We start from the raw sequence: 26,355 nt of genomic DNA on the forward strand, positions 1-26,355 counted from the left end.
ATAGGTGAATATTTCCTTTTCAGTTTCATTGTTGTTGATGTAATGTTGCTTGTGTAATAAACAAACATATTTGTCCAGCAGAGCTCTGGCTCTGAGGAAAAAATAAAAAGGACCACTCCTTTGTTTGCAGAGATGAAATAACCAAAGGAGAGTGGGGGGCTAGGATGTGGACATTTACCACCCATCTCCCTTCTCCTCAAACAAGCAAGCACATACAGTTCTAATGCAGGGATCCGAAGAAGGAAGAACAGTCTCAGTTCTTTCCAGAGGCCAGTGTACTTGGAGAACACCAACGGGAAAACCATTTACACCTAATTTTCTTAAATACCTAAAACCAGGCACATGGTAAACACCAGAGCACCTTCTTTTAAAAATGAATAAAATTAGTTAGGACAATACTACAGTATTTCCCACAGGAAAATGTTCATTCATTCATTCAAAAAGCCATTCATGTGGTACCTTCTACATGTAAGGGCTTTGTAGTAGACAATATAGAAGACACAAATGAATCAGACATGTGTCCTGTTCTTAAGAAGCTTATATTTTAGTAGTGTTGATTGTAATGTACATAAATAAAACACAAATCAAAAGTGAAGAGAATTATATATAAGTTATTATGGGTATGACTGGCATTATAGCATTTAGACACACCATCTGTTTCATTATGTGTGTTATATGATGCATATTACTAACAGTGTCTTACTTAGAGGAGATAAAATACAGTCACACATGTGTGCTGACGTGTGTGTAAATAAAAACTGAAAAGATGCTCTGAATGTATACTTTGTAATAAGGAACCAGCATTATGATTAGTACCAAAGAATGCTCAAGATGACATACGTGATTATTTTTGAAAAAACAAGGAGCTGGCATTGCATAGAATAATAGTGATAAACTACAGTAAGTTATGACAGTTCCGAGCCATAATAGAAACTTTAAAGAAGAGCTGTTATAAGCCACTGCTGTAAGCCAGTTTGGATTTAACTACCTCACATTTGTGTACATAAAACCAGCTTCTACAACCTGTTTTTATTGGACAGGATTCAGTGAATGTTCCTATAATCCTCTCATGTCAGTACTTGAACATGAATATGAGTACTCCAAGACAGTATTCTTCAAACTGGAGTACACATACTCTTGTGGGTACACAAAGAATTTCCAGAGGTATAAGCATGGAGAGCTTTAAGGGAATCAATGTCTACATCCGCAATTCACACACATGCTTTCTGCCAGAAGAAAAGTGCTTGTGCCCTACAAGTTTCCTTTTCTAACAACCCTTTCAAAAGAGTCTTCTTCTTACTTAACAAAGTCTTACCAAATTAATGTAAGATCTTCTTACATTGTGTCTTCCTGGGTTGGAAACCCCTCTGGGGCACAGACAAAGGGACAACTCTAGAAATACTCCTGATAGAGTCCCATGAGAGCAGAGCAGCAGCAGCTTCAGAACCAACCACTGGATGGATATAGGCAAATAACAGTGCCTGTTATTTCATCTGGGGACAACTCAGGGTAATAAGTTTTTTGTTTTTGTTTTTTTTAAGTTTTATTTATTTATTTGTTTTTTGGCTGCCTTGGGTCTTCGTTGCTGCGCGTGGGCTTTCTCTATGTTCGGTGAGCAGGGGCTACTTTTCCTTGCGATACACAGGCTTCTCATTGCAGTGGCTCCTCTTGTTGCAGAGCACGGCACAGGCTCTAGGTGCAGGGGCTTCAGTAGCTGTGGCACGTGGGCCATAGAGTGCAGGCTCAGTAGTCGTGGCGCACGGGCTTAGCTGCTCTGTGGCATGTGGGATCTTCCTGGACCAGGGATCAAACCCATGTCCCCTGCATTGGCAGGCGGATTCTTAACCACTGTGCCACCAGGGAAGTCCCGGGTAATAAGCTCTTGTTCCTCATCTCTTCTAGAAGTGAAATGGTTACCAGAGGGATGTGTATTTACACTTTTACTTGAGTTGAAAAATGAAGCCAGACTTTTCCTGAATGTCTGATTTGGTTGACTGGTTTGCCAGTGATGACTTTTAGATTATATGGCAGACGTTAATATATATCTTTTGCAATTATTTAAACCTTGAATAAAAAATTCTAGATGCCAGCTTTAAAATGTGTGAAGGCGTACTTAGTTAAAAAAAATTCTTTTAGAACAAATTACCGAAAGAGAATTAAGAAAACAATTCCATTTACAATAACATCAAAATGAATAAAATACTTAGGAATAAATTTAACCAAGGAAGTAAAAGATCTGTATAGTAAAACTATAAGACATTGATGAAATAAAATGAAGAAGACACAGATAAATGGACTGATGTTCCATGTTCATGGATTGGAAGAATTAATATTGTTAAAATGTCCATACTATCCAAATGATCTACAGATTCAATGTAATTCCTATCAAAATTCCAATGTAATTTTTCACAGAACTAGAAAATACAATCCTAAAATGGAAATGGAACCACAAAAGACCCTGAATAGCCAAAGCAATCTTGATAAAGAACAAAGCTGGAGGCATCACATGTCCTGATTTCAAACTATACTAGAAGCCTATAATAATCAAAACAGTTGGTATTGGCATAAAAAAAGACACAGAGACCAGTGAAACACAAAAGAGAGCCCAGACATAAACCCATCCATATATGGTCAATTAATTTTCAACAAAGGAGCCAAGAATATACAAGGGGGAAAGGATAGTCTCTTCAATAACTGGTGCTGGAAAAACAGGATATTCACATGCAAAAGAATGAAATTGGACTCCTGTCCTACATTATACACAAAAATCAACTCAAAATGGATTAAAGATTTGAACCTAAGACCTGAAACTAAAAGTCCTAGAAAAAAAATATAGGGGGAAGCTCCCTGACACTGGTCTTGGCAATGATGTTTTGAATTTGACACCAAAAGCAAAGGTAACAGAAGTAAAAATAAGCAGATAGGACTACATCAAACTAAAAAGAGCTTCTGCACAGCAGAGGAAACCACGAACAAAATGAAAAGGTATCCTATGGAATGGGAGACAATAATTGCAAACCACATATAACTGATAAGGGGTTATTATCCAAAATATAGAAAGAACTCATACAACTCAAAGCAGAAAATTCAAATAACCGAATTAAAAAATGGGCAAAGGACCTGAACAGACATTTTTCCAAAGAAGACATACAAATGGCCAACAGGTATATGAAAAGGCACTCCACATCACTAATCATCAGGGAAATGCAGATCAAAACCACAATGAGATATCATCTCACATCTGTGAGGATGTCTATTATCAAAAAGACAAGAGATAACAAATGCTAGGGAGGATGTGGAGAAAAGGGAACTGCTGCACACTGCAGATGGGAATGTAAACTGGTATAGCCACTATAGAAAACAGTGTAGAGGTTTCTCAAGAAATTAAAAATAGAACTACCATGTGATCCTTTGGTATATATCCCAAGGAAATGAAATCACTATCTTGAAGAGACATCTGTACTCCCATGTTCACTGCAGAATTATTCACAATAGCCAAGGTATGGAAACAGTCTGAGTGTCTGACAACGGATGAATGGGTAAAGAAAATGTGGCGTGTATGTGTGCATATATACAAATGTATTTTACATATATAAATATGTAAATGCATTACATATACAAATGCATATACGTAAATATATGTAAAGTATATTTTATACAATGTATGTAAAAGTATATTTATATATAATGTATACATATAAGTGTTATATATAATACATTATACATCTACAGTACATATATACATTTACATGTGTGTACACACACATACATGTGTGGGAATACACACACACACACGTATATATATGGTGGAATATTATTCAGCCTTTAAAAAGAAGGAAATCCTGCCATTTGCAATAACATGGATGAACCTAGAGGGCATTATGCAATTTGCAATAACATGGATGAACCTAGAGGGCATTATGCAAAGTGAAATAAGCCAGGCAGAGACAGACAAACAGTGCATGGTATTACTTAAATGTGGAATCTAAAAAAAAAGTTGAACTCAGAAAGAGAGTAGAATGGTGGTTGCCGGGGACTGGGGGAATGGGGGAAATAGGGAGGGGCTGGTAAAACTATAGTTATAAGATGAATACGGTCTGAGGTTATCATGTATAACACGGTGATTACAGTTGATAATACTGTATTTTATAATTGAAATTTGCTGAGAGAATAGAACATAAGTGTTCTTACACACACAAAAAAGGTGAACATGTGAGGTAATGGAACTATTAACTTGGTGGGAATCCTTTCATATTCATATATATGTATATCAAATCATCACACTGCATACTTTAAATATCTTATAATTTTATTTCTCAATTATACCTCAATAAGTAAAAAAGACAGCATTTGCTAAAAGAAAGTGCTATAATTACTCTTTACAGGAACAAATTAATTGTACATAATAGAAAATTATTTTAGGAGATAGGAGCAAACATTTGAAAACCACTGCTCTGTGAGATATGAACTAAAAAGAATGCAAGCACAATGATAAATGAGAATTTTTCTTTAGGCTGATAAGTTTCTCTAACACACAGAGTGTTCCTTGAGAAAGACACTTCAGATGTGGACCAGGTCCATGAACTAGTTTGTGTTCTTTGTTGGAGAGGCAATGTAGTATGGGGAAAGAGAACAGGCTCTGTCTGCCCCTTCCTGATCTTTCTGACCCTCAATTTTCATGGCTGTAAAATAGAGAATAATCTCAAACCCTATAGGCTCACCTGGGAATTAGAAGCAATAGCTGTACTACTGACTTAGATCAGTGCTTGGCAGCACATCACTGGCATTAAAAGAATGGTAGCTATTATATAGTCTCAAATAATTTTAGTCTTTGGGCTAGAACTAAAATTATTTACTGCCTTTTTTAAGGTGAAAATTTAGCTACTAATCGAACACCTATGATATGCATTTTAAGTCATTTTTTCCAGTAATGATGACAGATTTTAGATTAGTCCTACCTGATGTTCTCTGTGAGAAAAATGGATGGCCCTGTAGGTCAGGAATATATGCTATGCCGACAGTTTGGGGTATTATCAATGATGAACAATTGGCTGAGTTAATATTGAGCCAGAATACCATTTCCAGAAAACATCTGACACATACATAGTAAAGCTTTAGTCAGTCCTGGCATCACCTGGGAACATGCTGTAATGCAAACTTTGAGGCCCATCCCCTGCGTACAAAATTGGAATCTGCCATTTAACAAGATTCCCAGGTGATTCAAATGAACCTTAAACTGTGAGAAGCACTGGTAGAGAACAGGCTCTGAGCAGAGACGATACAATCACCAGGTGTGTATGTAACTCAGGTGGGAAAGATGAGTCAGGCAGGACCATAAAGAGTCTAACTTCTAATGACAGACTGGCATATACACGTGTATTAAACACACACACAACACGAACACAGGCGCAGATCAGTGGTTCTCAACTGGGGGTGATGCTGCACCCCCAGAAGATACTGGCCAATGTCTGGAGATATTTTTGGTTGTCACAACTGGGGAGATGTTACGAGCATCTCCTGAGTAGAGACCAAGGATGCTGCTAAACATCTTACAAGGCCCTCCACCATAAAGAATCAGTTGGCCCAAAATGTCAATAGTGCTGACGTTGAAAAAACCCTAGCATAGATTATACAAACATATTAATTGGAAAAGTCACAAACGCATATAAATTGGAACTATTCATGGGAAAAGGAGCAATAATTTGACCTCACAGTTCTGAGGGGAAGAATTTCATATCTGGACATCCCAAGGTCTATGCTGCTTTCAAGATTATGAGTACCCTGGTTAAAAGCTCTCAAAATCACTTATCTGCTGTTACTAGCAAAACCAGAGTCAATGATAACCTGTATTAGCATATAAAGTCAGTCAGCATCAATGCCTAGAGCCTGTTAATATGCAAAGAAAAATAATGGAGACAGAAAATTGTTACTGTTTGGTTTAAAACCCAATCCTACTGAAGAAGGAAGCTGCCTTAGGACCCTCAAACTCCACACCCTTCTTACCAAAAGATACCAAGTCTATACCCTCATTGTACATGTCCACAATCCCTTGTCTGCAATTTCAAAGATCTAAAAACTACATAAAGTTTTTGCTAAGTTGTGGCAGCAAAACTTCTTATCTGAACTCATTTGGCAGCAAAACCTGAATGGATGTGAGGTTATTTATTATCTTAATTATCCCACTTAGTGTAACTATTCACATGGTTCACTGTAGAAGTATTCAGAGGTTTACTTAGGAGGTGGTGCCACAGGCCTTACTGAAGCTGTTATGTAATATATGGTGAATGCTCCTTACTGCCCTTCTAAAATTTGAAAACTCTAGAATTTTGGAAACATTTGGCTTTGGAAATTCTAGATAAGTGATTGTGGACCTCAAATAACTAAAATGCAGTCAACACTCAGCAAACATTTGCTGAAAGCATTCAAATAAATATTTGAAAGAAAAAAAATAACATAGTCGACTATGTGTGTGTATATACACATAAACACACACACTTGTATTATATACTCACATAAATATATATATCCCTGCATTAGTAGTTAGCATTGTGGCAATTAGCTTCCTTGTTTAGGGCACTGTGCACAACAGGCCAGGCTTGCAGCTTCAAATCTTGTAAGACCAGCTAACTTTACAAAGAAACACCTTTCTTCAAGACTATAAATTAACCTCAAACTTTATCCTTCAAAATGCTTCTGGATATAAGGCAAGAAATAGTGAATGATTTAGGATAAACCCAGTCACCATACCAGAAGAAGTGCTGATTCCAATTCAGTAGCATAACCAGTGTCTCTGTCTCTCTCTTTTTTTTTCTCTCTCTCTCTCATACATACATCACAACCCTGCAATGTGTAATAGCATTACAAGCACCCTACGGGCTCTGGAAAGGTTCCATCAGGGCCTCCCTCCTATCCTGGATTCACACTGGTTGATGGTTGGGGGTATAACTCTTTCTGCATATAAATTCCTATTTTCCTCCCTGAAAGGCTTTACCTGACTAGCCTGTTGACTGTCCTAAGGTGTGCTCGTGGGACTGGTCCAGGGCAACAGCAGGTTGTTAGGAAACAAGTAGTAAGGAAATGCTGAGAGCAAATGTATTCGAATTGTCAGTTTCACGTGTCTAACTGTGTAAGATGGGGCTTGGAAACAGATGGGGATACCAGCCAATTTTCAGAAACCATGAAAAAGATAAATGAACTTGCACCATGCTGAAAAAGATGCATCATGCTTGCTGCTGAAAACACTGAACACAACGGAAACCGAAGCGTCTTCAAAATCTTTTTTGCCAGTTATGGCAATGCCAAGATTCACTGATGACCATTCAATTTTAATGTTCTTTTCATTATACTTCAAACAGTCTTCCCTCCTTCGTATCCTAAGAAAACATATCTTCTTCTCATGAAAATGAAACAGCACATGGTATTATTTAATAAGTTGAAAAATCCTGAAAAGTTTTTGTGAAACTGTTCTCTAATAAAATTCTAAGAACTGTGATGTAGAGAGGGGAAAATATTTCACTGCAGTACTGTTAAATACCATTCTAATGCTAAGGTGGGAGGAAGAAGCACTTTGCCAAAGTTTCTGTAACCACTTCACCACCAAAGCAGTTTACCCATGGATGCTGCCACTGGGTTGTGAAGTCCCACTACCTTTCAGGAGGGAGCCGCCGTGCTTCTCTTCTCAGGTTCCCATGTGTCTCAAATAGGGAGTGGGACAGAGCCAGAAGCCATGGGCAAGCCTCTTGCCAAGACTGTGGATGAGATCATCAACCACCCCACCCCGGCATCCAGACCAGCTTCTTCAGAATTTCACAGGCCACAGCCCTTGGGCCAGCCTGTCAGGTTCTCAAAACAGGAAAAACTAAAAGTGGATCCTCCCCATAAAAAAGTTTGAAAGTTCTTACATTATACAATTATTTTAAACACGTTCCTCTTGTGTAGTGTAATTACAGAAGAGTGGATTAGAATCTCAAAAAGGACTCTATTTCCAAGAAGAATACCCCAAGTTAACTTCCTAGTAAAATGTCCTCTCAAATCCTAAACAACTTTAAAAAGAAAGTTCTGTGGCAAGAATTAAAGACATGCATTGGATAGTTAACTCATTCCTAGTAGAAAAGATATATTAAACTATTATGAATTCTCTATGCTTGATCAGAAAACAAATATTTATAACTTTTCATCCATGACAAGTCCTTTAGTTCAATTCTTCAGGTATTCCATCCTATTTTAGCTTCTGTATAACAATACTGCAAAGCTGTAATTACATCCTCTATAATCAGCCCATTCCCAGTGTAATTAAGGAGTGCCACAAATTTAAAACTATGACTTCAATACTGAGGGAAAAAATGTGTGGAAGAGACAGTTTATATTGCAGGTAAAATGTCCTCCTGCTTTGTTGACAAACTTAAAACGTAAAGAAAAAAAATAACATGTTATCATAGAGTCATCATTCAAGAGGGACTCATTATGTTCCTGATAAGAGTTTTTCCTCCATCATTTCTAACATGTCACTCATCAAGCTCTTTTGTATCAAATCCCATGCTCTTCCCAAGTGTTATGAAAACTCTAAACCCCTTTAGGTGCCTGTCAATTACTCTCATTCAACTACCATCCACTGTGGGGATAGAGATATATGTGAATTGATTCCTGACACAATGTCAGGCTAGTGTAAACCAAATTTAAACTGGCAAACAGGTCCATCAGTAAAGTGCCTAACTTCTAAGCAATGTGAATAAATTTTATCTCAACTAAGAATCAGGAAGCTGATCACCAAACATTAATGTATCACATAATGGTTCAAGCCAACCATTTGATAAATATAATAATAACCACATTAATAAAATGGATCAACAGCAACAATTATCAAATGTTTATTGTGTGCCAGCACTGTGAGAATCTTAGACAAATTATCTCATTTAATTTTCACAGATGGCCCCTGAGATAATACAATTATTGCCTCCATTTTTCATAGAAGAAACTGAAGCCCTGGGGATGTTAAATAACTGCCCAGGTTAATTAGTTGGTAAGAGTAGGGCCAGTCTGGAAGTTTCCTCCAACTGAATCTCAAGCTTGTGTCTGTTTTTACAGCCTTCAGGCTACAATGTCTACTGATTATATGTTACACAAGCAATTTAAACCAAATATTCTTGCCCTCCTGGTGAACTGCAACTGTTACCAATCAATGAGGGGTGGGAGGAAAGCAGGTAGTGAAAACAAAAAAAGCAAGACATCTGTTTAATCAAGATTCTCCTCCCCCATCAAATTCAGGAACTCCTTTCCATATACTGTATCAGTCGATACTGTCTTACTAAATTACATAAATGTTTACTCACAGCTGACAAGTTACTAAAGCACCAGTTACAAAATAGAATGCGCTCTTGTATTTTTCAGATTAAAAAGGTTAATTGACCAAGAAACGGAGTCCCAGAAGAAGAAGGAGCAAGAAAAAGAGAAGAGGGTCACTGCCCTGAAAGAGGAGCTGACCAAACTGAAGTCTTTTGCTTTGATGGTGGTGGACGAACAACAAAGGCTGACGGCACAGCTTGCCCTTCAAAGACAGAAAATCCAAGACCTAACCACGAGTGCAAAGGAAACACATGCTAAACTAGCCCTTGCTGAAGCCAGAGTTCAGGAAGAAGAGCAGAAGGCAACCAGACTAGAGAACGATCTGCAAACGCAGACCACAAAGTTTCACCAGAACCAAGAAACAATTATGGCGAAGCTCACCAATGAGGACAGCCAAAATCGCCAGCTTCGACAAAAGCTGGCAGCACTCAGCCGGCAAATTGATGAGTTAGAAGAGACAAACAGGTCTTTACGAAAAGCAGAAGAGGAGCTGCAAGATATAAAAGAAAAAATTAACAAGGGAGAATATGGAAACTCCAGCATCATGGCTGAGGTTGAGGAGCTCAGGAAACGTGTGCTAGAAATGGAAGGGAAGGATGAAGAGCTCATAAAAATGGAGGAGCAGTGCAGAGATCTCAATAAGAGGCTGGAAAAGGAAACATCACTGAGTAAAGACTTTAAACTCGAGGTTGAAAAACTCAGTAAAAGAATTATGGCTCTGGAAAAATTAGAAGATGCTTTCAACAAAAGCAAACAAGAATGTTACTCTCTGAAATGTAATTTAGAAAAAGAAAGGATGACCACAAAGCAGTTATCTCAGGAACTGGAGAGTTTAAAGATAAGGATCAAAGAGCTAGAAGCCATTGAAAGTCGGCTGGAGAAGACAGAATTCACCCTAAAAGAGGATTTAACTAAACTGAAAACATTAACTGTGATGCTGGTAGATGAACGGAAAACAATGAGTGAAAAATTAAAGCAAACTGAAGATAAGTTACAAGCTACTGCTTCTCAGCTTCAAATGGAGCAAAATAAAGTGACAACGGTTACTGAGAAGTTAATTGAAGAAACTAAAAGGGCACTGAAGTCCAAAACTGATGTGGAAGAAAAAATGTACAGTGTAACGAAAGAGAGAGATGATCTAAAAAACAAACTGAAAGCAGAAGAAGAGAAAGGAAATGATCTCCTGTCCAAAGTTAACATGTTGAAAAACAGGCTTCAATCATTGGAAGCAATTGAGAAAGATTTCCTAAAAAACAAATTAAATCAAGATTCTGGTAAGTCCACAACAGCATTACACCAAGAGAACAATAGGATTAAAGAGCTCTCTCAAGAAGTGGAAAGACTGAAACTGAAGTTAAAGGATATGAAAGCCATTGAGGATGACCTCATGAAAACTGAAGATGAGTATGAGACTCTAGAACGAAGGTATGCTAATGAACGAGACAAAGCTCAATTTTTATCTGAAGAGCTGGAACATGTTAAAATGGAACTTGCCAAATACAAGTTAGCAGAAAAGACAGAGTCCAGCCATGAACAATGGCTTTTCAAAAGGCTTCAGGAAGAAGAAGCTAAATCAGGTCACCTCTCAAGAGAAGTGGATGCGCTGAAAGAGAAAATTCATGAATACATGGCAACTGAGGACCTGATATGTCACCTCCAGGGAGATCATTCAGTTCTGCAAAAGAAACTCAGTCAACAAGAAAACAGGAACAGAGATTTAGGAAGAGAGATTGAAAACCTCACTAAAGAGTTAGAGCGGTACCGTCATTTCAGTAAGAGCCTCCGGCCCAGTCTCAATGGAAGAAGAATCTCTGACCCTCAAGTATTTTCCAAAGAAGTTCAAACAGAAGCAGTGGACAATGAGCCACCTGATTACAAGAGTCTCATTCCTCTGGAACGAGCAGTCATCAACGGTCAGTTATATGAGGAGAGTGAGGACCAGAATGAGGACCCTCATGATGAGGAGTCCGTGCTGTCCTTCAAATGCAACTCATCTACTCCCTGTCCTGTTAACAGGAAGCTATGGATTCCTTGGATGAAGTCCAAGGAGGGCCACCCTCAGAATGGAAAAATACAAACTAAACCCAGTGGCAACTTCGTGCAACCTGGAGATCTAGTCCTAAGCCACACACCTGGGCAGCCACTTCATATAAAGGTTACTCCAGACCATGTCCAAAACACAGCCACTCTTGAAATCACAAGTCCGACCACAGAGAGTCCTCACTCTTACACAAGCACTGCAGTGATACCAAACTGTGGCACCCCAAAGCAAAGGATAACCATCCTCCAAAATGCTTCCATAACTCCAGTGAAATCAAAAACCTCTGCTGAAGGCCTTATGAATTTCGAGCAAGGCATGTCCCCAATTACCATGGCAACCTTTGCCAGGGCACAGACCCCAGAGTCTTGTGGTTCCATAACTCCAGAAAGGACAATGTCACCTATTCAGGTTTTGGCTGTTACTGGTTCAGCTAGCTCCCCTGAGCAGGGACGCTCTCCAGAGCCGATAGAAATCAGTGCCAAGCACACGATTTTCAGAGTCTCCCCTGATCGGCAGTCATCATGGCAGTTTCAGCGTTCAAACAGTAACAGTTCAAGTGTGATAACTACTGAGGATAATAAAATCCACATTCACTTAGGAAGTCCTTACATGCAAGCCGTAGCTAGCCCCGTGAGACCTGCCAGCCCTTCAGCATCACTGCAGGATAACCGAACTCAAAGCTTAACTAATGGGGCACTAAACAAAACCACCAATAAAGTCACCAGCAGTATTACTATCACACCAACAGCCACACCTCTTCCTCGACAATCACAAATTACAGTAAGTAATATATATAACTGACCACCTTCCCTTATTTGGTTTATACTGATATTATTGCAAGGAACTCAGTCCTTTTTAATTATCCCTCCACATCCCTCAAAAGACTGACTGAACTTGTACTTCGGGAAGGTTTATGCATGAACTATCCAAGAGTATCTGAAACTAACTAAGTGTTGCCTGCATAGTCATATCAAGCGTGCACTTACTGTATATTTTTTCATTTACATACCTGTATGGAAAATATTTAGTCTGCACTTGTATAAATACATCTTTATGTATTTCATTTTCCATAACTCACATTAATTTGACTGCAACTTGTCTTGGTGAAATACTTTAACATTATAAAGCAGTAAATAATTTGTTATTTTTACCATTGCTTGCTGAATTTTCTTTTGGTCATTTTGTGTTCTTTTTTTTGCATGTATAATAGAATTTTATTTCCTGTTCATAATGTCTATTAATTCTTCCTTAGAAACAAACAGGACCTACTTCCCATATACAGTCAACTTCTGATCACATATTAGAGGAGGAGGAGGAAGTCGTTGAAATAAATGAAATTTTATGGCTCTTTGATTTCAAAGTGAACTATAAGGTCTCTCAGGAGCAAACTTCATGCTTGAGATGTATCTCAATATCCCTGGTGCCCAGCACAGTGCTTAGCACTGTGTTAGGAATTTAGTTACTTAATAAATGTTTACTGATAATCACTGAATAAAATAATATTAAATAATTTGCTTTTGTGAGCACATATGAGCTGATGGTGAAAGTAAAAAGCTTTGAAATGTGATAGTAAGCCAGAAAAAGCACATTTGGAAATACAAGTTACCTTCACAATCAAGAGTTGACTGTATTTCTACCATAGATGAAAATCCCCTTAAAACATTTATGTCTACATCCAAACCTGGAATCAGCCACTAAGACATATGCTCTTGAACACTGCTTCAAAGCAAAAATGTCTTTCTTGTTCCTTTTTCCTATTAGGTTCCCAAAATAGTTTGAATTACTTAAGGTAGGTGCTTCCTACCTTGCTTGTTTGTTAGTGGGCTACATTCAGAAGCTTAAACTTAACTGTGTGTGTTCTGTTTTTTTTTTTAACCTCCCAACAAGCAAATAAAAACCAAAGATAATTACAATGTAAGTTATAGAAAAGGCATATTAAAAAAAAATATAGTATGTTAGTTGAGGGAAGTTTCTCCTGTGATTATTGTTACGCCATTTTCAAGATATGTGAGAAAAACTCAGTAATCCTTAAAAAAAAAAAAAAGCATCCTAGGAATTCTGATACTCTGCTAATGGGACTCAGCATAATCTGTACTTCTGTAGCAGAGAACAACAGCTTTCAGAGGAACATTTTAAATTACAAATCTGGTCCCCAAGCCACATTCAAAAAAGATGATTTCAGACAAAGTAGCTCATTGTCATTTTCCCTTTTCCAACCTCATAACTGTTAATTTAGTGTGGTCAATTTTATTGCCAGTTATTGATTTTAAACACAATTCATTTAGACACCCAGGCAAACTGTGAAGATCTTTAGAAGTAAAAGGAATCTTTCACAATTATCCTCCTTTCCCTGCAAAATCAATTTCATGATAGCAAAGCAAGGATTTGTTGACAGAAACACTTCCATGGTGATGAACTGCAACACCAACGCTGTGGGCTTGCATCATCATTAAATAAATTTGGATGAAAGCTGAGGCTAGTGATGAATGAGAAAGCTTCTGTTTAAACACATTTATCTTGGGAATTGGCAGTGACCCAACTGTATTACAAAATACATGATGGTCTAAATGTTTTCCAAAACTGTTTTTATTTTTAAGTCACCTTGGGTTAGAACTTTAGAAGAAACTACATACATCATTTTACATCTTTCAAAGTAGACATTGATAACATTGCTGCATGAGATGTCTTTCTAGATAATAAGAGAGTACATATAATGTTTTGGTGGGTAGCGATCAACTAATCATGAAATAATAAACAGAAACCAGAAAGAATTAAAGGACAAAGTCTTCCCAGCACTTCCCAACTTTTGTCACATAATGACACAAACAGAAAACACACTGGATACAATGGATAAAGAGGCAGAGATGATCAGGGACTCCTGTCATCCTCAGGTTCCTCCTGGCTGCCCCAAGTACTGAGGGAAAGATCCATTTTTGGCACCCCTGTAACTAATAGAGTTTGAGAGGCTCTGGGCTATTCATTAGTCGAACTGTTTTGTAAGGATTCAATTTCTTATCTTTTGTGAGCCAGAGCAATTTTATACAATAAAGTGAATACTACAAGTCCTGTGCTCCATGATTATGATGCACAAATTCTCATTTCATCATCTGCTCCAGATATTAACTATAAATAGGCTTCCCAAGTAATTAACGTTATTGGAAATTTACTGGACTTTCAAGGAACTGAACCTCTTTTAGAGGTTCCTCTACTAGGACTACTTCAGTGTAATGACTCATATCCACATCAAAATTTAGGAACACTGTCATATTAATAACATATATAGATTACTAAAAGTGCTACTAATTAAAGTTTATGGTAAAGAGAGCATCATCTCTGAAAAAAAGTATCTTCCCTTTTCCATAAAATCACACAAAGAATGACACATCCTAGATTTTTGGCCTTTAATTTCAAAAATAATTTTTTATAACTGCGTGTGTGCGCGCGTGTGTGCGCGCATGTTTGGGAGGTTACAGAATTTTCTTTTTCATTCACATAAAATCACAGAAGAACTTTGAAAACTAGGAAGGAGAGAGGAAGTGACACTGGAAAATCTTCATATGAGATATGTGAAAGTGGAGGGTTGTATTCTTGAAGAAAAGAAGGCCTTTGAGAGGCTCACAGAAGACAAGACTGTTTCTATAAACATCTGAAAAAATACCTTCCTTTCATTTCATTTCATCTGAAGTCCCAGCTTCAGAACCAAGATTCATTTTACTCAGTCCCCCTATCCCTTTAACTTTTTGAGCTGCAGCATTCTATCACAGATTTGAATGATTTTACCACATTCTTCTTCCCTTTTAAGAGCATTTGCAAAGCTTTCCCAAGGATGCCACTGCTCTCTGGGTCACCCCTTCCAGAAGGACAATGTGCATTACTATAGTTGGATCTTTACACACAAAGGAAAGTCTCTATAAGATGATGACAGGATTATATAAACTCTACCTAGAAGGCTTCTACAACTACATTTCACAATGCCAAGACATTAGGCATGGGGTCTTCATGACACCCAAAGTATAAATTAGGTTGCACTGTGAGATGGCCATAAAAGGGGTATTTAATTTAAAATTCTTAGACTTGTAGCCTAAGCATTCTGTGATCTTTATTGACTAAAATATAACTCCACACAAAAACATATTTTTAATAGCTTTTTTGATTCCGATTCTTTACAAAGTGAGTCTCCTTTGAAACTTGTTAGACAAAGGCAGGAAAAGAGATTTAATAACACTACAGTTTCCCTACATTTTGGTTTCTGTTGTTGTTTCCTCCTCCAAAATAATCATTTTACTTTGCAATCCTAAGAGAAAAGATAATCAGGCAATAATGCATGCCCGAAACATTAGGATCAATGTTTCTCAAAGTAAAATCCAAAACACATGTATGAGAATCCCCTGATGCCCCACCCAGAGCTATCAAGTCACAATCTCTGAGGGTAGAGCCCCGGAAGCTGCATTTTTTAACAAGTTCCTCTGCTGATTAGTACGTACCTAAAGAAGGAATTCCATTGTTTTAGAAATTTCTATACTGATAAACACTAGCAAATACGTTCTGACTCTAGTCTTGCTCTAGCAGAATGAATTACACCTGTCTCAGGAACTGTGACTATTCTACCCTCTAGTGGCTAGCATGACAAACAGAAGGCTTAGTCTCCAGGGTTTTTTTTTATTCAAGAGAAAAGCTCAATAAAAACTACCATTTTATAGGTGGGAAGGTTCCCAGTTTTATAACTGTAGCAAAGCATAGATGCCTGAATCTTTAACTGAGCAGTAGCAGGCTGTCTGACACCTACAAGCTCTGTTTCTCCCTCAGATCCCAGGCCCTCAACATAACCCTACAGCATTTCTTGGGAATGGTCCAGAACACACATTAAAGAGAGCAGTTTGGATGAGCCAAAACAAAGGACTCCATTCACCTTGGGCCACAGTGAAGCAAATGCAAGAACAAGGAAGATAAGCGGTTCAATAAAATCCCCAAACCTTAAACCCCCTTAAAATTCATTTTCATTTAGATTAAACTCCTTTCCTTTCCAACAGATGGATTCTTCCACTGTGCAGTCAAATATGTCAGAGCAGGCAGCCCCCAAAGGCAATGCTGTAGGGTAAGGAATCCTTAGGGAGCCCAGCAAGTTAACTGGCCAACACACTCCTAAGTACTTTATAATTTGATAATGAATTAACACTGTTCATATGGCAACACATACAAATCTGTCAATATTCTATCAGGACACCAGGTTTTACAACACTTAGAATGGTGCCATAAAAATGTAATCTGGGCTAACCTTTAGCACTGCAGTCAGCAATCCTAGAGATAATCCTCTTGTGGCCTCATTTTAAAATTTCACTTATTTTTTCACAAAATTATTGGTCAAGAGAAATAAAAGTTATCTAATTATTTGAGATACTTTTTGGAAGCCTGAAATTAGTTTTCTTATTTTAGTGAGTTCCTTTTTCCTGCATAGCCAAATGGTTCTGTATGATATTTTTGGAAGGTTACCTATAAAAGACCTTTTTTTTTTTTTTGCCTATTAGTTTAGTTTTGCTTTTTTAAAGGTTAGTCATCTTTGGATAACCAACAATAGGCCCTACAGACCTACAAAGGCTGTCTCACTCTCTGCCATTCTTTAGGTCCCTGGAAGGGTGGAGTGGGTTTACTAACTGACATAGCACTCCTGTCTCCGTGACATGCACAGTGTCTCAGCATGCAGTGTCTTCTCTTCAAAGCACATGGACACAACTGATCAATCCACTGATCATGACAAACTGAACTGGGCGGCTATTAAGGAGACAAAAGGTTCACTGTCCTTCAAGAGCTTCTGTCTGGTATGTAGAGATGAGAATCTTGAATCTGACTAAATATAAGCCTCAAAACAAATTTAAAAATCTGCACTGAAGAGTTTCATTGCATAAGGCTTGTTTCCACTAACTTGACAGATCAGCCCAGAGCACGTGCATATTTGAACATTTATATTTGTATTAATACCTTGTACCTTTGTCTCTTTCAAAGATACCGTACTATAAACCAGTATTTTCAGACGAGCTTTCCATTTCTCACATGCCTTTGGGAGAAATAAAGAGAAATCTAGACAACCAACCAATTTTGCCTTAATGGGGGAAAAATCGGTTTCACCAGGATTCCCAAGAACTTAAGAAATAACCCTTTACTGTTTCGACCTTTCAAAGAGTCCTCTCTGAGGAGTTTCAATCCCATTTGTATTAGCTTATAACCACCACAGGCACAAATGTCTATTAGGATACAAGCTCTATTCATTCCTTGACAAATCACCTACAAGAATGAATCCACAAATATTTATGAAGCACCTAATATTACTCATTGTTGTGCAGGACAGCTATGCAGGTGTTAAGATTTAGAATCTAAGGCGGGAGTTGAGGACTACCTTAAAAGGTAATTAAGAGCACAACACAGAAAAGGAATTCTATAGATAGCAAAGCACTTATAGGAGTTTGGAGGAGGAGCAGATTACTCTGGGCAGGGTTCAGGGGTCAGGTTTCAGAAACAGATAAGATTTGACTGGAGGAGGGGTGGTGGGCTGAGAGAGGAGGAAAACTTGGGATAGAGAGAAGACAAAAGGCTTTCCAGGAGGTGTTCAGCGCAGAGGTGTGGAGGCAGACAGGAGAGCAGAAAACCAGCATTCAGGGAACAGTGAGCAATGCAGTGTGGCTGATGTTGAGATGGCTGGGGCAGGGGAAAGGTGCAAAGGGCACGTACTGTCAGACCACGAAGGGCCTTTAATACCGTGCTAGGGGGCACTCTGTCCTCAAAGGTTTCTGGGCAGTGAGGTAAGAAAAAACTAATCCTTTATACACTGTTATTTTATTTCATAATAATCCTATAAAGTGGGTATCATCACAATTTTAAAGATTAAAAAAAATTAAATTGAGGTAAAGAAAACTGTTCCAGGTGGCTCTGTTTGTATGACGAAAAAGAGACATGAACATAGGTCTAATTCCATTGTCCCATGGCAACATACTGAGAAGCTACCTCAGTGCAAGGGGGGGGGAGCAAAATAAATTGCACCTAATGCTCTCCACTGCCCAGGGACACAGACAGGGCGCCTAACATTACCTGCCTGCGCTCTGCCTCAGAAGCCTGCCACTTTGGCCAGAACACTCGGAACACCCCTACGTATGCCTCCTCCCCATTGCTCTACCTGGACAGAATTCTCTTCTCTCATCAGGTGATCTACACTGAAAGGTCTGGCTCAAGCCTTACTTCTTCCGAAGCCTACCATGATCACCACAGACGAGAGTGGCAATCTGCCTCCCCTTTCAACTCCTCCCGTCTCCAGGCCACTGTTAGGTTAACAAGAGATAATGAACATGAAAGGCCAAGCCCCACACAAATAAGCAGGCATGGGGAAGATTCACCTGGGGATGGTGCAGTGGATAAGAGACGGGAGAAAGCAAGACCAAGGAGAGGTACAAGTCCTCATTGTCAGGGAGCACTAAAGCTGCAGTCCAAGTCCACTCTATCCTAAAGCAGGAGTCTATAAGCAAAGGCACAAATTCTAGGCATGAAGAATGAGTTTGGACAGGCTATCAACATGTGAAGAACAGAGGTACCTGATCGGCCTCAGAGATGGCTGGAGTGAAAAGCATCAGAAGTAAGTGAAAATGATCTATAGAAACAGCATCACAAGCATGCACATCAAAGCTTATAAGTAGGTGGCCACCTTGACAGTCCTGACAGTGACCAAAAACCTCCAGAAAAGGCAGTTTAGGAATCAAGGTCTAGCCATCAAAAAGACAAGCACCACCAGCTTAGCCCAGAGGTGGTGGAACTTTTGCCTTTGCAGAACCCTAGAAAATCTTCCTGGGATGGTATACCCTCATTCAGGGTTTCCATTTCTCAAGCAACATCATGACTTATAAGGAAAGACTTACAGTCCCAAAATCACTAAAAAAAAAAAAAAAAAAAAAAAGCATTGTGTATTTTTTGAGCTCAGAGGGAGAAGTGTTAGGGTTCATCCTTGTCAGTCTCTAAATTCTGCTTCCAATTTAGGATTAAATGACTGTAAACCAAGGGAGCATCACAAATAAAATTGCCATTTTAGAGGAAAATCTTCAAATTGGTCTCCAATTATCTCTCATAACAATTAAGTGTGTATAAAAACCGTCTTCAATGCGGCCACTCAAAGCAATTCCTCAAGAACAAACTACTATCCTTTACCATTAGTGAGTTGGCTGTTTTTTTCCCTTCTCTTTAAAAAAAAAGAGCTATTCCTTTTCTGTTCTTTGCCTTTTAATTGTGTTCTTGCCTGAATTCACTGATATCAGTCAGTTTTGAGACCTCAGAAATGTATCATTTTATAGAAAGAGGAGTTAACTAAAAACTGCAGTAGGTCCCCAAAGAGTCCATAACATAAGAAACATTTAAACACCTGACAGTCCCTTCAGGGCAGCAGGGCTTACTCTAAGAAGGATAATATCTCTCATAGTGACAGACATAAGCAACACAATTTTTTTATATAAAACTTTTTATTCTGATTATAACAATAGTACATATTTATTACAAAAATTTCAGAAAATATAAATGCTGCCAGAGCCACTGATTTTAGCTTCTAAGAAGGATAATACGAGGATTAGGGAAAACAATGGACAACTACTACTATTTTTTTAGGTCATCCTATCAACTATGGCCCTATTCCAGGCATTCTCAGACTACCAATGAGGAAGGAAATGCGCTATACGGGGACCATCCTGTAATTACTGATCACCCCTGTGCTAAGGAGTGCAAGATCCCCCCACAGAGTGTGAGTTTATGTAATCTGTCTGTTCAGCCCAGACACAATGGCCCAGGGGACAGCCTGGTCACTGCAGGAGAGGGGCAGGATTTCTCTCCCCCCAGCTAGCCAATCAGTGCCTGGAAAATGGTTCAATCACTGTGCATTGTTCAAGTACTGGAAAGAAATGTCTCCTCAGAGGGCTGCTCTCAGAACTAGTTACACTCTTATCAGTTATTAAGATAGGCAGCCTTGTAGAGGGAATGTGGGCACAGGATAGGGCCCAACAAAACTCACCTCTCAGGCTCTGGGAAAAGGATATAGAAGTACCCATGGTGGGAGAAGAAAAAAGGGGTAGATGAGGAGGAATTACATTTTCTCCCTGGGCTGTCTCAGCTACTTGAATGGTATCAACAATTTTTCTTTGATGATTCTCAAAGCAACAACTCCAAGTTTTCAGTGCCTACCAAACAGTTCCACATGGAAGGTCCAACTACACTTCACACTTGGCATGTGCCCCCACCCCAGTGCACTGTCACTCTTAGATTGCTCTTTGGATTGCTTTGTCTCACTTCTGGTGATGGTCCAGCACCTTCTCTGTCACCCAGGGTCAAAATCTGGGTCCCATTCTCCACTTCTCTGCTCATCCCCCAGATCCAGTCAGCCACTCTGCCCTGGTATTTCTTCCTCTGCCCTCCCCCTTTTATTTGTGCTAGTACTCCCCAAATCCACACCTCAGTACCGATGTTACTGTAAAATAGTAGCACCTCTAGTCCCTCACCTCTAATCCAACCTTCACTTGTATTGCTGGTGATCATTCTACAACACTGTCCTGATCATGGCAATTCTTCAGTCCCTCCCCTTAAAGCAGCACTTACTTAGCACTTACATTACCGAGTGCCCCAAATCCAAACCTTCTATCAGACCTCCACCTCCCACGTCATCTCCTTTTGAAACCCTGGACATAATCTGTACCCTCACCAGGACACAGTACTGACCACCATCCTCTCACACACTAGCAGGGCTTCTAACCCTATACCTTTACTCATGCTGTTCCTAGGGCAGTAATGCTCTTCTCTCTTTGTCCCTTGTATTGAAATCTTACTCCTACCTCAAGTGCCAATTCCTCTAGAAAACTCTTTATTTTTCTCAATCTTCCTCTGAGTTTCCAAAACACTTCTGTTTGTACTTTTATTATAGCACTTCATTTTGCCTCGTTATAATCGTTTGTTACCCCTCCTATACTATAATCTCTTGAGAGCAAGAATCAGCTGTCATTTAGTTTTGAAACTCTTATATCAATGATTCTCAAAATGCAGCCACTGATCACATTTATCAGAATTACCAAGGACTCCACAGATTTCTACATACCCACACCTATGAAATCCAGTTCAGGGAATCTGCATCTTAACAAGCTGCCTGGGTCATTCTTGGGCTTATAAAGTTTAAGAACTACTGTCCTACCTTATCCAGGACTTAAATACTGCTGGTAATAGGTGCTCAACAAAGGTGCGCAGGTCTAACAACACACCTGGTGGCCACAGTTGGCTCGCATTTGTTCTTTTCATAGAATCACTGAATGTCAAGATCAAAGGGCTTTATAGTTGGTATAACTGCCTCATTTTTTGAATAATTAAAAGATAGAAAAAGACAGGAAAGACTAGAAAAAAATATGTTTTCAAATGAACTCTAAAAAAGAAAGACAATGAATAGACTAAGTAGGATAAGGAGGGAAAAGGATGTGAAGGTTCTTTTCTGGGCCAGAGGTGGTTAGAAACACAGCCCAGTAATTGACATTGCTTGGTCAGCTGCTGCAACTGCTACGCTTAGCAACATGTCTCCAATAATTAATTGGAGAGATGGGAGAACAAGGGATAAAGCAGAAAAACAAGAAAGGTAAAATAAACAAGAAGATAAATTATGATTATGATCAAGAAATAGGCACCTTAAGAACAGATATAAGGAAAAAAACAAAGATAATAATGTTGACATTAGTAACAACTAACACAGACCTGACACTTCAGATGTGCCAGGGGCTTTCCTACACAATATCTCTACCCACTAAGGAACTTGCAAGTAGGCAGTCTAATCCCCAAATAAGGGTTACAGATGAGGAAACTAAGGTCTGGACAGGCTAACTGGCTTGCTCAAGGACACACAGCTGGGTGGTGCCAGAACCAGAATGGAGACCCACCCAGGTCTATCTGGCTCCATAGCCAGTGCTCTAGCCACTAATCCAAAGCTGTTGTAAAATATAAGCCGGCGAATGATTTTTTAAAATTACATGGGTGCAAATGAGGGAATGAGAAAGAGGGGAGTGGGTACCAAAACAGAAGAAGAAAAAAAGCTGAGGTGAAAAACCTGACAGATGAATAAAAAGAAAGGGAATAAACAAAACAGTTCAAGGTTAACATATTTTAACATTCTATTTCTACATGTGATGCTATGTGTCTGGGCACCAAATGGAAGCAACTAGGTTAGGAAGGATTTCTGAAAACTGTATTTCAATGCTTATTCTTGGATTGCCCTCACTGCCCATGGTGTTATTACTACAGAGAGATTGGGAGGTGACTAGGTACAACCACAAACCATGTTACATTATAAAATAAAGGCATCAAATTTCCTCTCACCTTCACCTCAGAAATGGGACAACTCTTAAACATAAATCATAGCACTGTAGCTCTATTTAAAACCAAATGTTCTCTCACAAGAGGTTAGTGGGAATGAACTAATGAAACTACAGTTTCCTTTTGAAGGACCCCCTGCCATATAAAACTGTAAAATCTTTAGTGATAAAGTTTTATTGTATAATGAGGAAGTTCTGAGAAGATCAAGAGAAAAAAGCCAAAGCAGCATATGAAACTGTAGGCTATCTGCCAGATTCATTACCTGTTGTTTCCTTTAAAAAAATAAATAAATAAATTAGCAGTGATTTACCAAACAATACAAAAGACAAAGGAGACAATAATATTTCAAAGATTTTTTTTCTCAGTTTAGCATTTCCTCCTTTTCATCACCATATCCATCATCATTACTTATGTACTTTCCCATTTAACAGAGAAAAACAAAAATACAAAGCACTGCTATTCTGATAACACACGGCCTTGACCAAGCATTACACAGCTGGGTCCCTAAGGGAGTCAGGCAGCCCTGAATCCGCCCCCTCCCTGCACCACCCCAATGACCACAAATGAAAATGACCCACCGTATTTGGGAGCCTTGAGCCTTTCCACCCCTAGAGCTAAAGGTGTAATGAGAGGCCCTGCAGTCCCTGGAGTCAGGAACATTCCTTAGGGAACACAGCTTTCTTACACAGTATGTTGCCAATACATCTCCAAAAAGTTCAAAGCACTTACAAAATCCATTTCATTTAGAGAAAAGGAAACATCCTGACTCCAACTGTATAACTAGGATCTGACAGCTTCCTCATAAATGCTGATTTTGTTCTGATGTTTGCCCTCCATGATAATGTGAAGGAGCACAAGGATCAAGTAGGAATTGAGTTATAGAATTAAGATTTTGAATAAAACATTTTCACCTCTCTATAATTCTTTTGGTCACTAAGGCTCACTGACATCTAATGCCTTGCTATAATCACAGAGTCTCATAGATAGCTCCGCTTCTTTTAAGAACCTATAGACCAAACAAGCCAACATTTAAAGAATTTAATGAACACTCCTTTTCTCTCTATTGTTCCCTAAATAAAAGCAAGGCCTCTGCCTCAATAAATTCAGCATCTTTCAGACCTGTAATCCATTCCAAATCCCAATCTCCATGTTGAACTGAGTTAAACATTAAAAAAAAAAAAAACCAAAAAACTTTTCTTCTATGAATGAGCTTTCCAACATGCTTAATCTCCTCCAAGACATCTGCTTTCTGATGAAACCCAGGAGCCTCCAACTCTTGAGTAGAACATTCACTGTGTGGTCTTAAAAGAGGCATATGCACGGATTCCTCTTGCAATATGCACTCCAAATTTGGATAAAACTTTCTTGGAGCTATTTGACATAATGTTCTAAAAAATGATCCAAGAGATGACACATTTTAAAGCTCTATACCTCATTTACTGAAACATGTCCAAGTATAAAATTCATACAAGAAAAAAAAAATAGCATCATTTTTTTTTCAAAGATTTGAGAATGACAGAGTTGTCCTAATAATATAACTAGCCTTTGCTGCCATCTAGAGGTAAAAACTATGTAGTGACATCAAGAGTTATCAAGAAAACCAAAATTAACTTGCAGCCATCAATAGTGTAGAAACAATGGGAGCCCAATAACTTTCAGGCAGCTGACCCTACCAATGACCACCATTCCAAGCCATATTGTCTTCACCAACACATATCAGTATAGCTTATAAGAAACAAGCCCCATCAATATTGTGTTCCATATCAATTAGTTTACTGGACAGATTTCAGTTCTGAATAACCTGTGGTACTCATACCACATTCCTAGACAATCTGAGTCAGTAGATTTTGAGATGGGATCTGGGCATCGCAGTGTTTTAAAAGCCCCACAGGTGGTTCTGATGAGCATCTAGGACCACTGGGCCATGAAACCCTGGCCTTCCACAGTGTTGAACCTCCCACACCCAGGCAGGTCAGAGTTCCAGGTTAGAAAAGACCTTAAAGCTTACATCTAAATGAGCTTCAACTATGGCAGTGTTTATCAAAGTATGTCAGGCTGACCACCTGCATCAGATAAATCACCCTGAGAGTTTATTAAAGATGTGGATTCCTGGGTGCATTCATAGACAAATGAATTACAGTTTCTAGAGGTAAGGCCCAGGAATCTACAATTTAAGCAGGATCCCATCATAGGTTTTTGTACACTAAATAGGACAATCAGTCTAAATCCTGACAAAGTTAAAGGACATCACTGAAACCTATCTTGTAAAGGCTATTATTAATGCTGTGGTTACAAGATCAGCTGACTTGAATTATGATTTCAAGTGCAGCTGCTACTTATTCACGGTTTGCACAATACGCAGAAGTTCATAGAAATGTCCTGATCTGTGAAGTATTTCCTTCCTTTTTTATGCCTTAATATAACTTAGTGTTGCTTTTTTAAATTGTATACTTATTTTAGAAAATGTGGAGAATACAGAAGATATAAGAAAAATAAAAAGCACTATTACTCCACTACCCAGAGTTAACCACTGATAGCACTGGTATATTTTCTCCTAGTATTTTCTCTTCAAATATACATAGTTAAAGTATGTATATAGTTTTAAATCCTGCTTTTAACATTTCTGAATAAATACTTTCCTATATCTTGAAAAGCATAATTGTTTAAAGATGGCATGATATTTTCATGTGATTACAGTGTAATTCATTTACTCTATCCTGACTGTTAGAGCCTTAAACTGTGTCCATTTTTTTTTTTTTTTTTGTAGTATTAACGTGGTGTCTTTATTTATTTATTTATTTATTTATTTATGGCTGTGTTGGGTCTTCGTTTCTGTGCGAGGGCTTTCTCCAGCTGCGGCAAGTGGGGGCCACTCCTCATCGCGGCGCGCGGGCCTCTCACCATCGCGGCCTCTCCCGTTGCGGAGCACAGGCTCCAGACGCGCAGGCTCAGCAGTTGTGGCTCACGGGCCCAGTCGCTCCGCGGCACGTGGGATCCTCCCAGGCCAGGGCTCGAACCCGTGTCCCCTGCATTGGCAGGCAGATTCTCAACCACTGCGCCACCAGAGAAGCCCTCCATTTTTCATTGTTATAAATAATGCTAAAACAAAGAGCCTTGCCTACATCTATGATTATTTCCTGGCAGGAGAATAATATCAGAGTATCAGTATCTCATTTGCCATGTTTAGGATCAAGTATAAAAAAAAAAAAATGTCAGTAAGAACACTAAAGCCTAAAACGCTCCTAGTGCCTAGGCATGGAGAAGACTGTACCAAAAGAAAGCATATTCCCCATATAGTTTTTTTTGGTTTTTTTTTTAAGTTTTATTTTATTTATTTATTTATTTATTTTATTTTTGGCTGTGTTGGGTCCTCGCTTCTGCGCGAGGGCCTTCCCTAGTTGCGGCAAGCGGGGGCCACTCCTCATCGCGGTGCGCGGGCCTCTCACCATCGCGGCCTCTCTTGTTGCGGAGCACAGGCTCCAGACGCGCAGGCTCAGTAGTTGTGGCTCATGAGCCTAGCCGCTCCGCGACATGTGGGATCTTTCCAGACCAGGGCTCGAACCCGTGTCCCCTGCAATGGCAGGCAGACTCTCAACCACCGCGCCACC

General features: G+C 39.0%; 2 protein-coding genes across 9 annotated transcripts in view; one reads left to right on the plus strand and one right to left on the minus strand.

The window, feature by feature from the left end:
* The window catches only part of CMSS1 (cms1 ribosomal small subunit homolog), a 392,074-nt gene that overhangs the window by 353,677 nt on the left and 12,042 nt on the right, over positions 1-26,355 (minus strand). The window lies entirely within an intron of this gene.
* FILIP1L (filamin A interacting protein 1 like) overlaps positions 1-26,355 on the plus strand; it is a 304,455-nt gene that overhangs the window by 273,311 nt on the left and 4,789 nt on the right. The window contains exons 6-7 of one of the 4 annotated variants that reach the window (XM_082460323.1): positions 9,388-12,163; positions 17,005-17,470. In XM_082460323.1, the coding sequence (XP_082316449.1) occupies positions 9,388-12,163; positions 17,005-17,034 (2,806 nt within the window). In that variant the 3' untranslated portion in view covers positions 17,035-17,470. Of the gene's footprint in view, positions 1-9,387; positions 12,164-12,635; positions 16,164-16,189; positions 16,446-17,004; positions 17,471-26,355 lie in introns of those variants that run through there. The other 3 variants (XM_082460322.1, XM_082460324.1, XM_082460321.1) reach the window with 3 other exon arrangements.

The sequence above is a fragment of the Balaenoptera physalus genome, assembly GCF_965194825.1.
Source record: "Balaenoptera physalus genome assembly, chromosome: 4".
Lineage (NCBI taxonomy): Eukaryota > Metazoa > Chordata > Mammalia > Artiodactyla > Balaenopteridae > Balaenoptera > Balaenoptera physalus.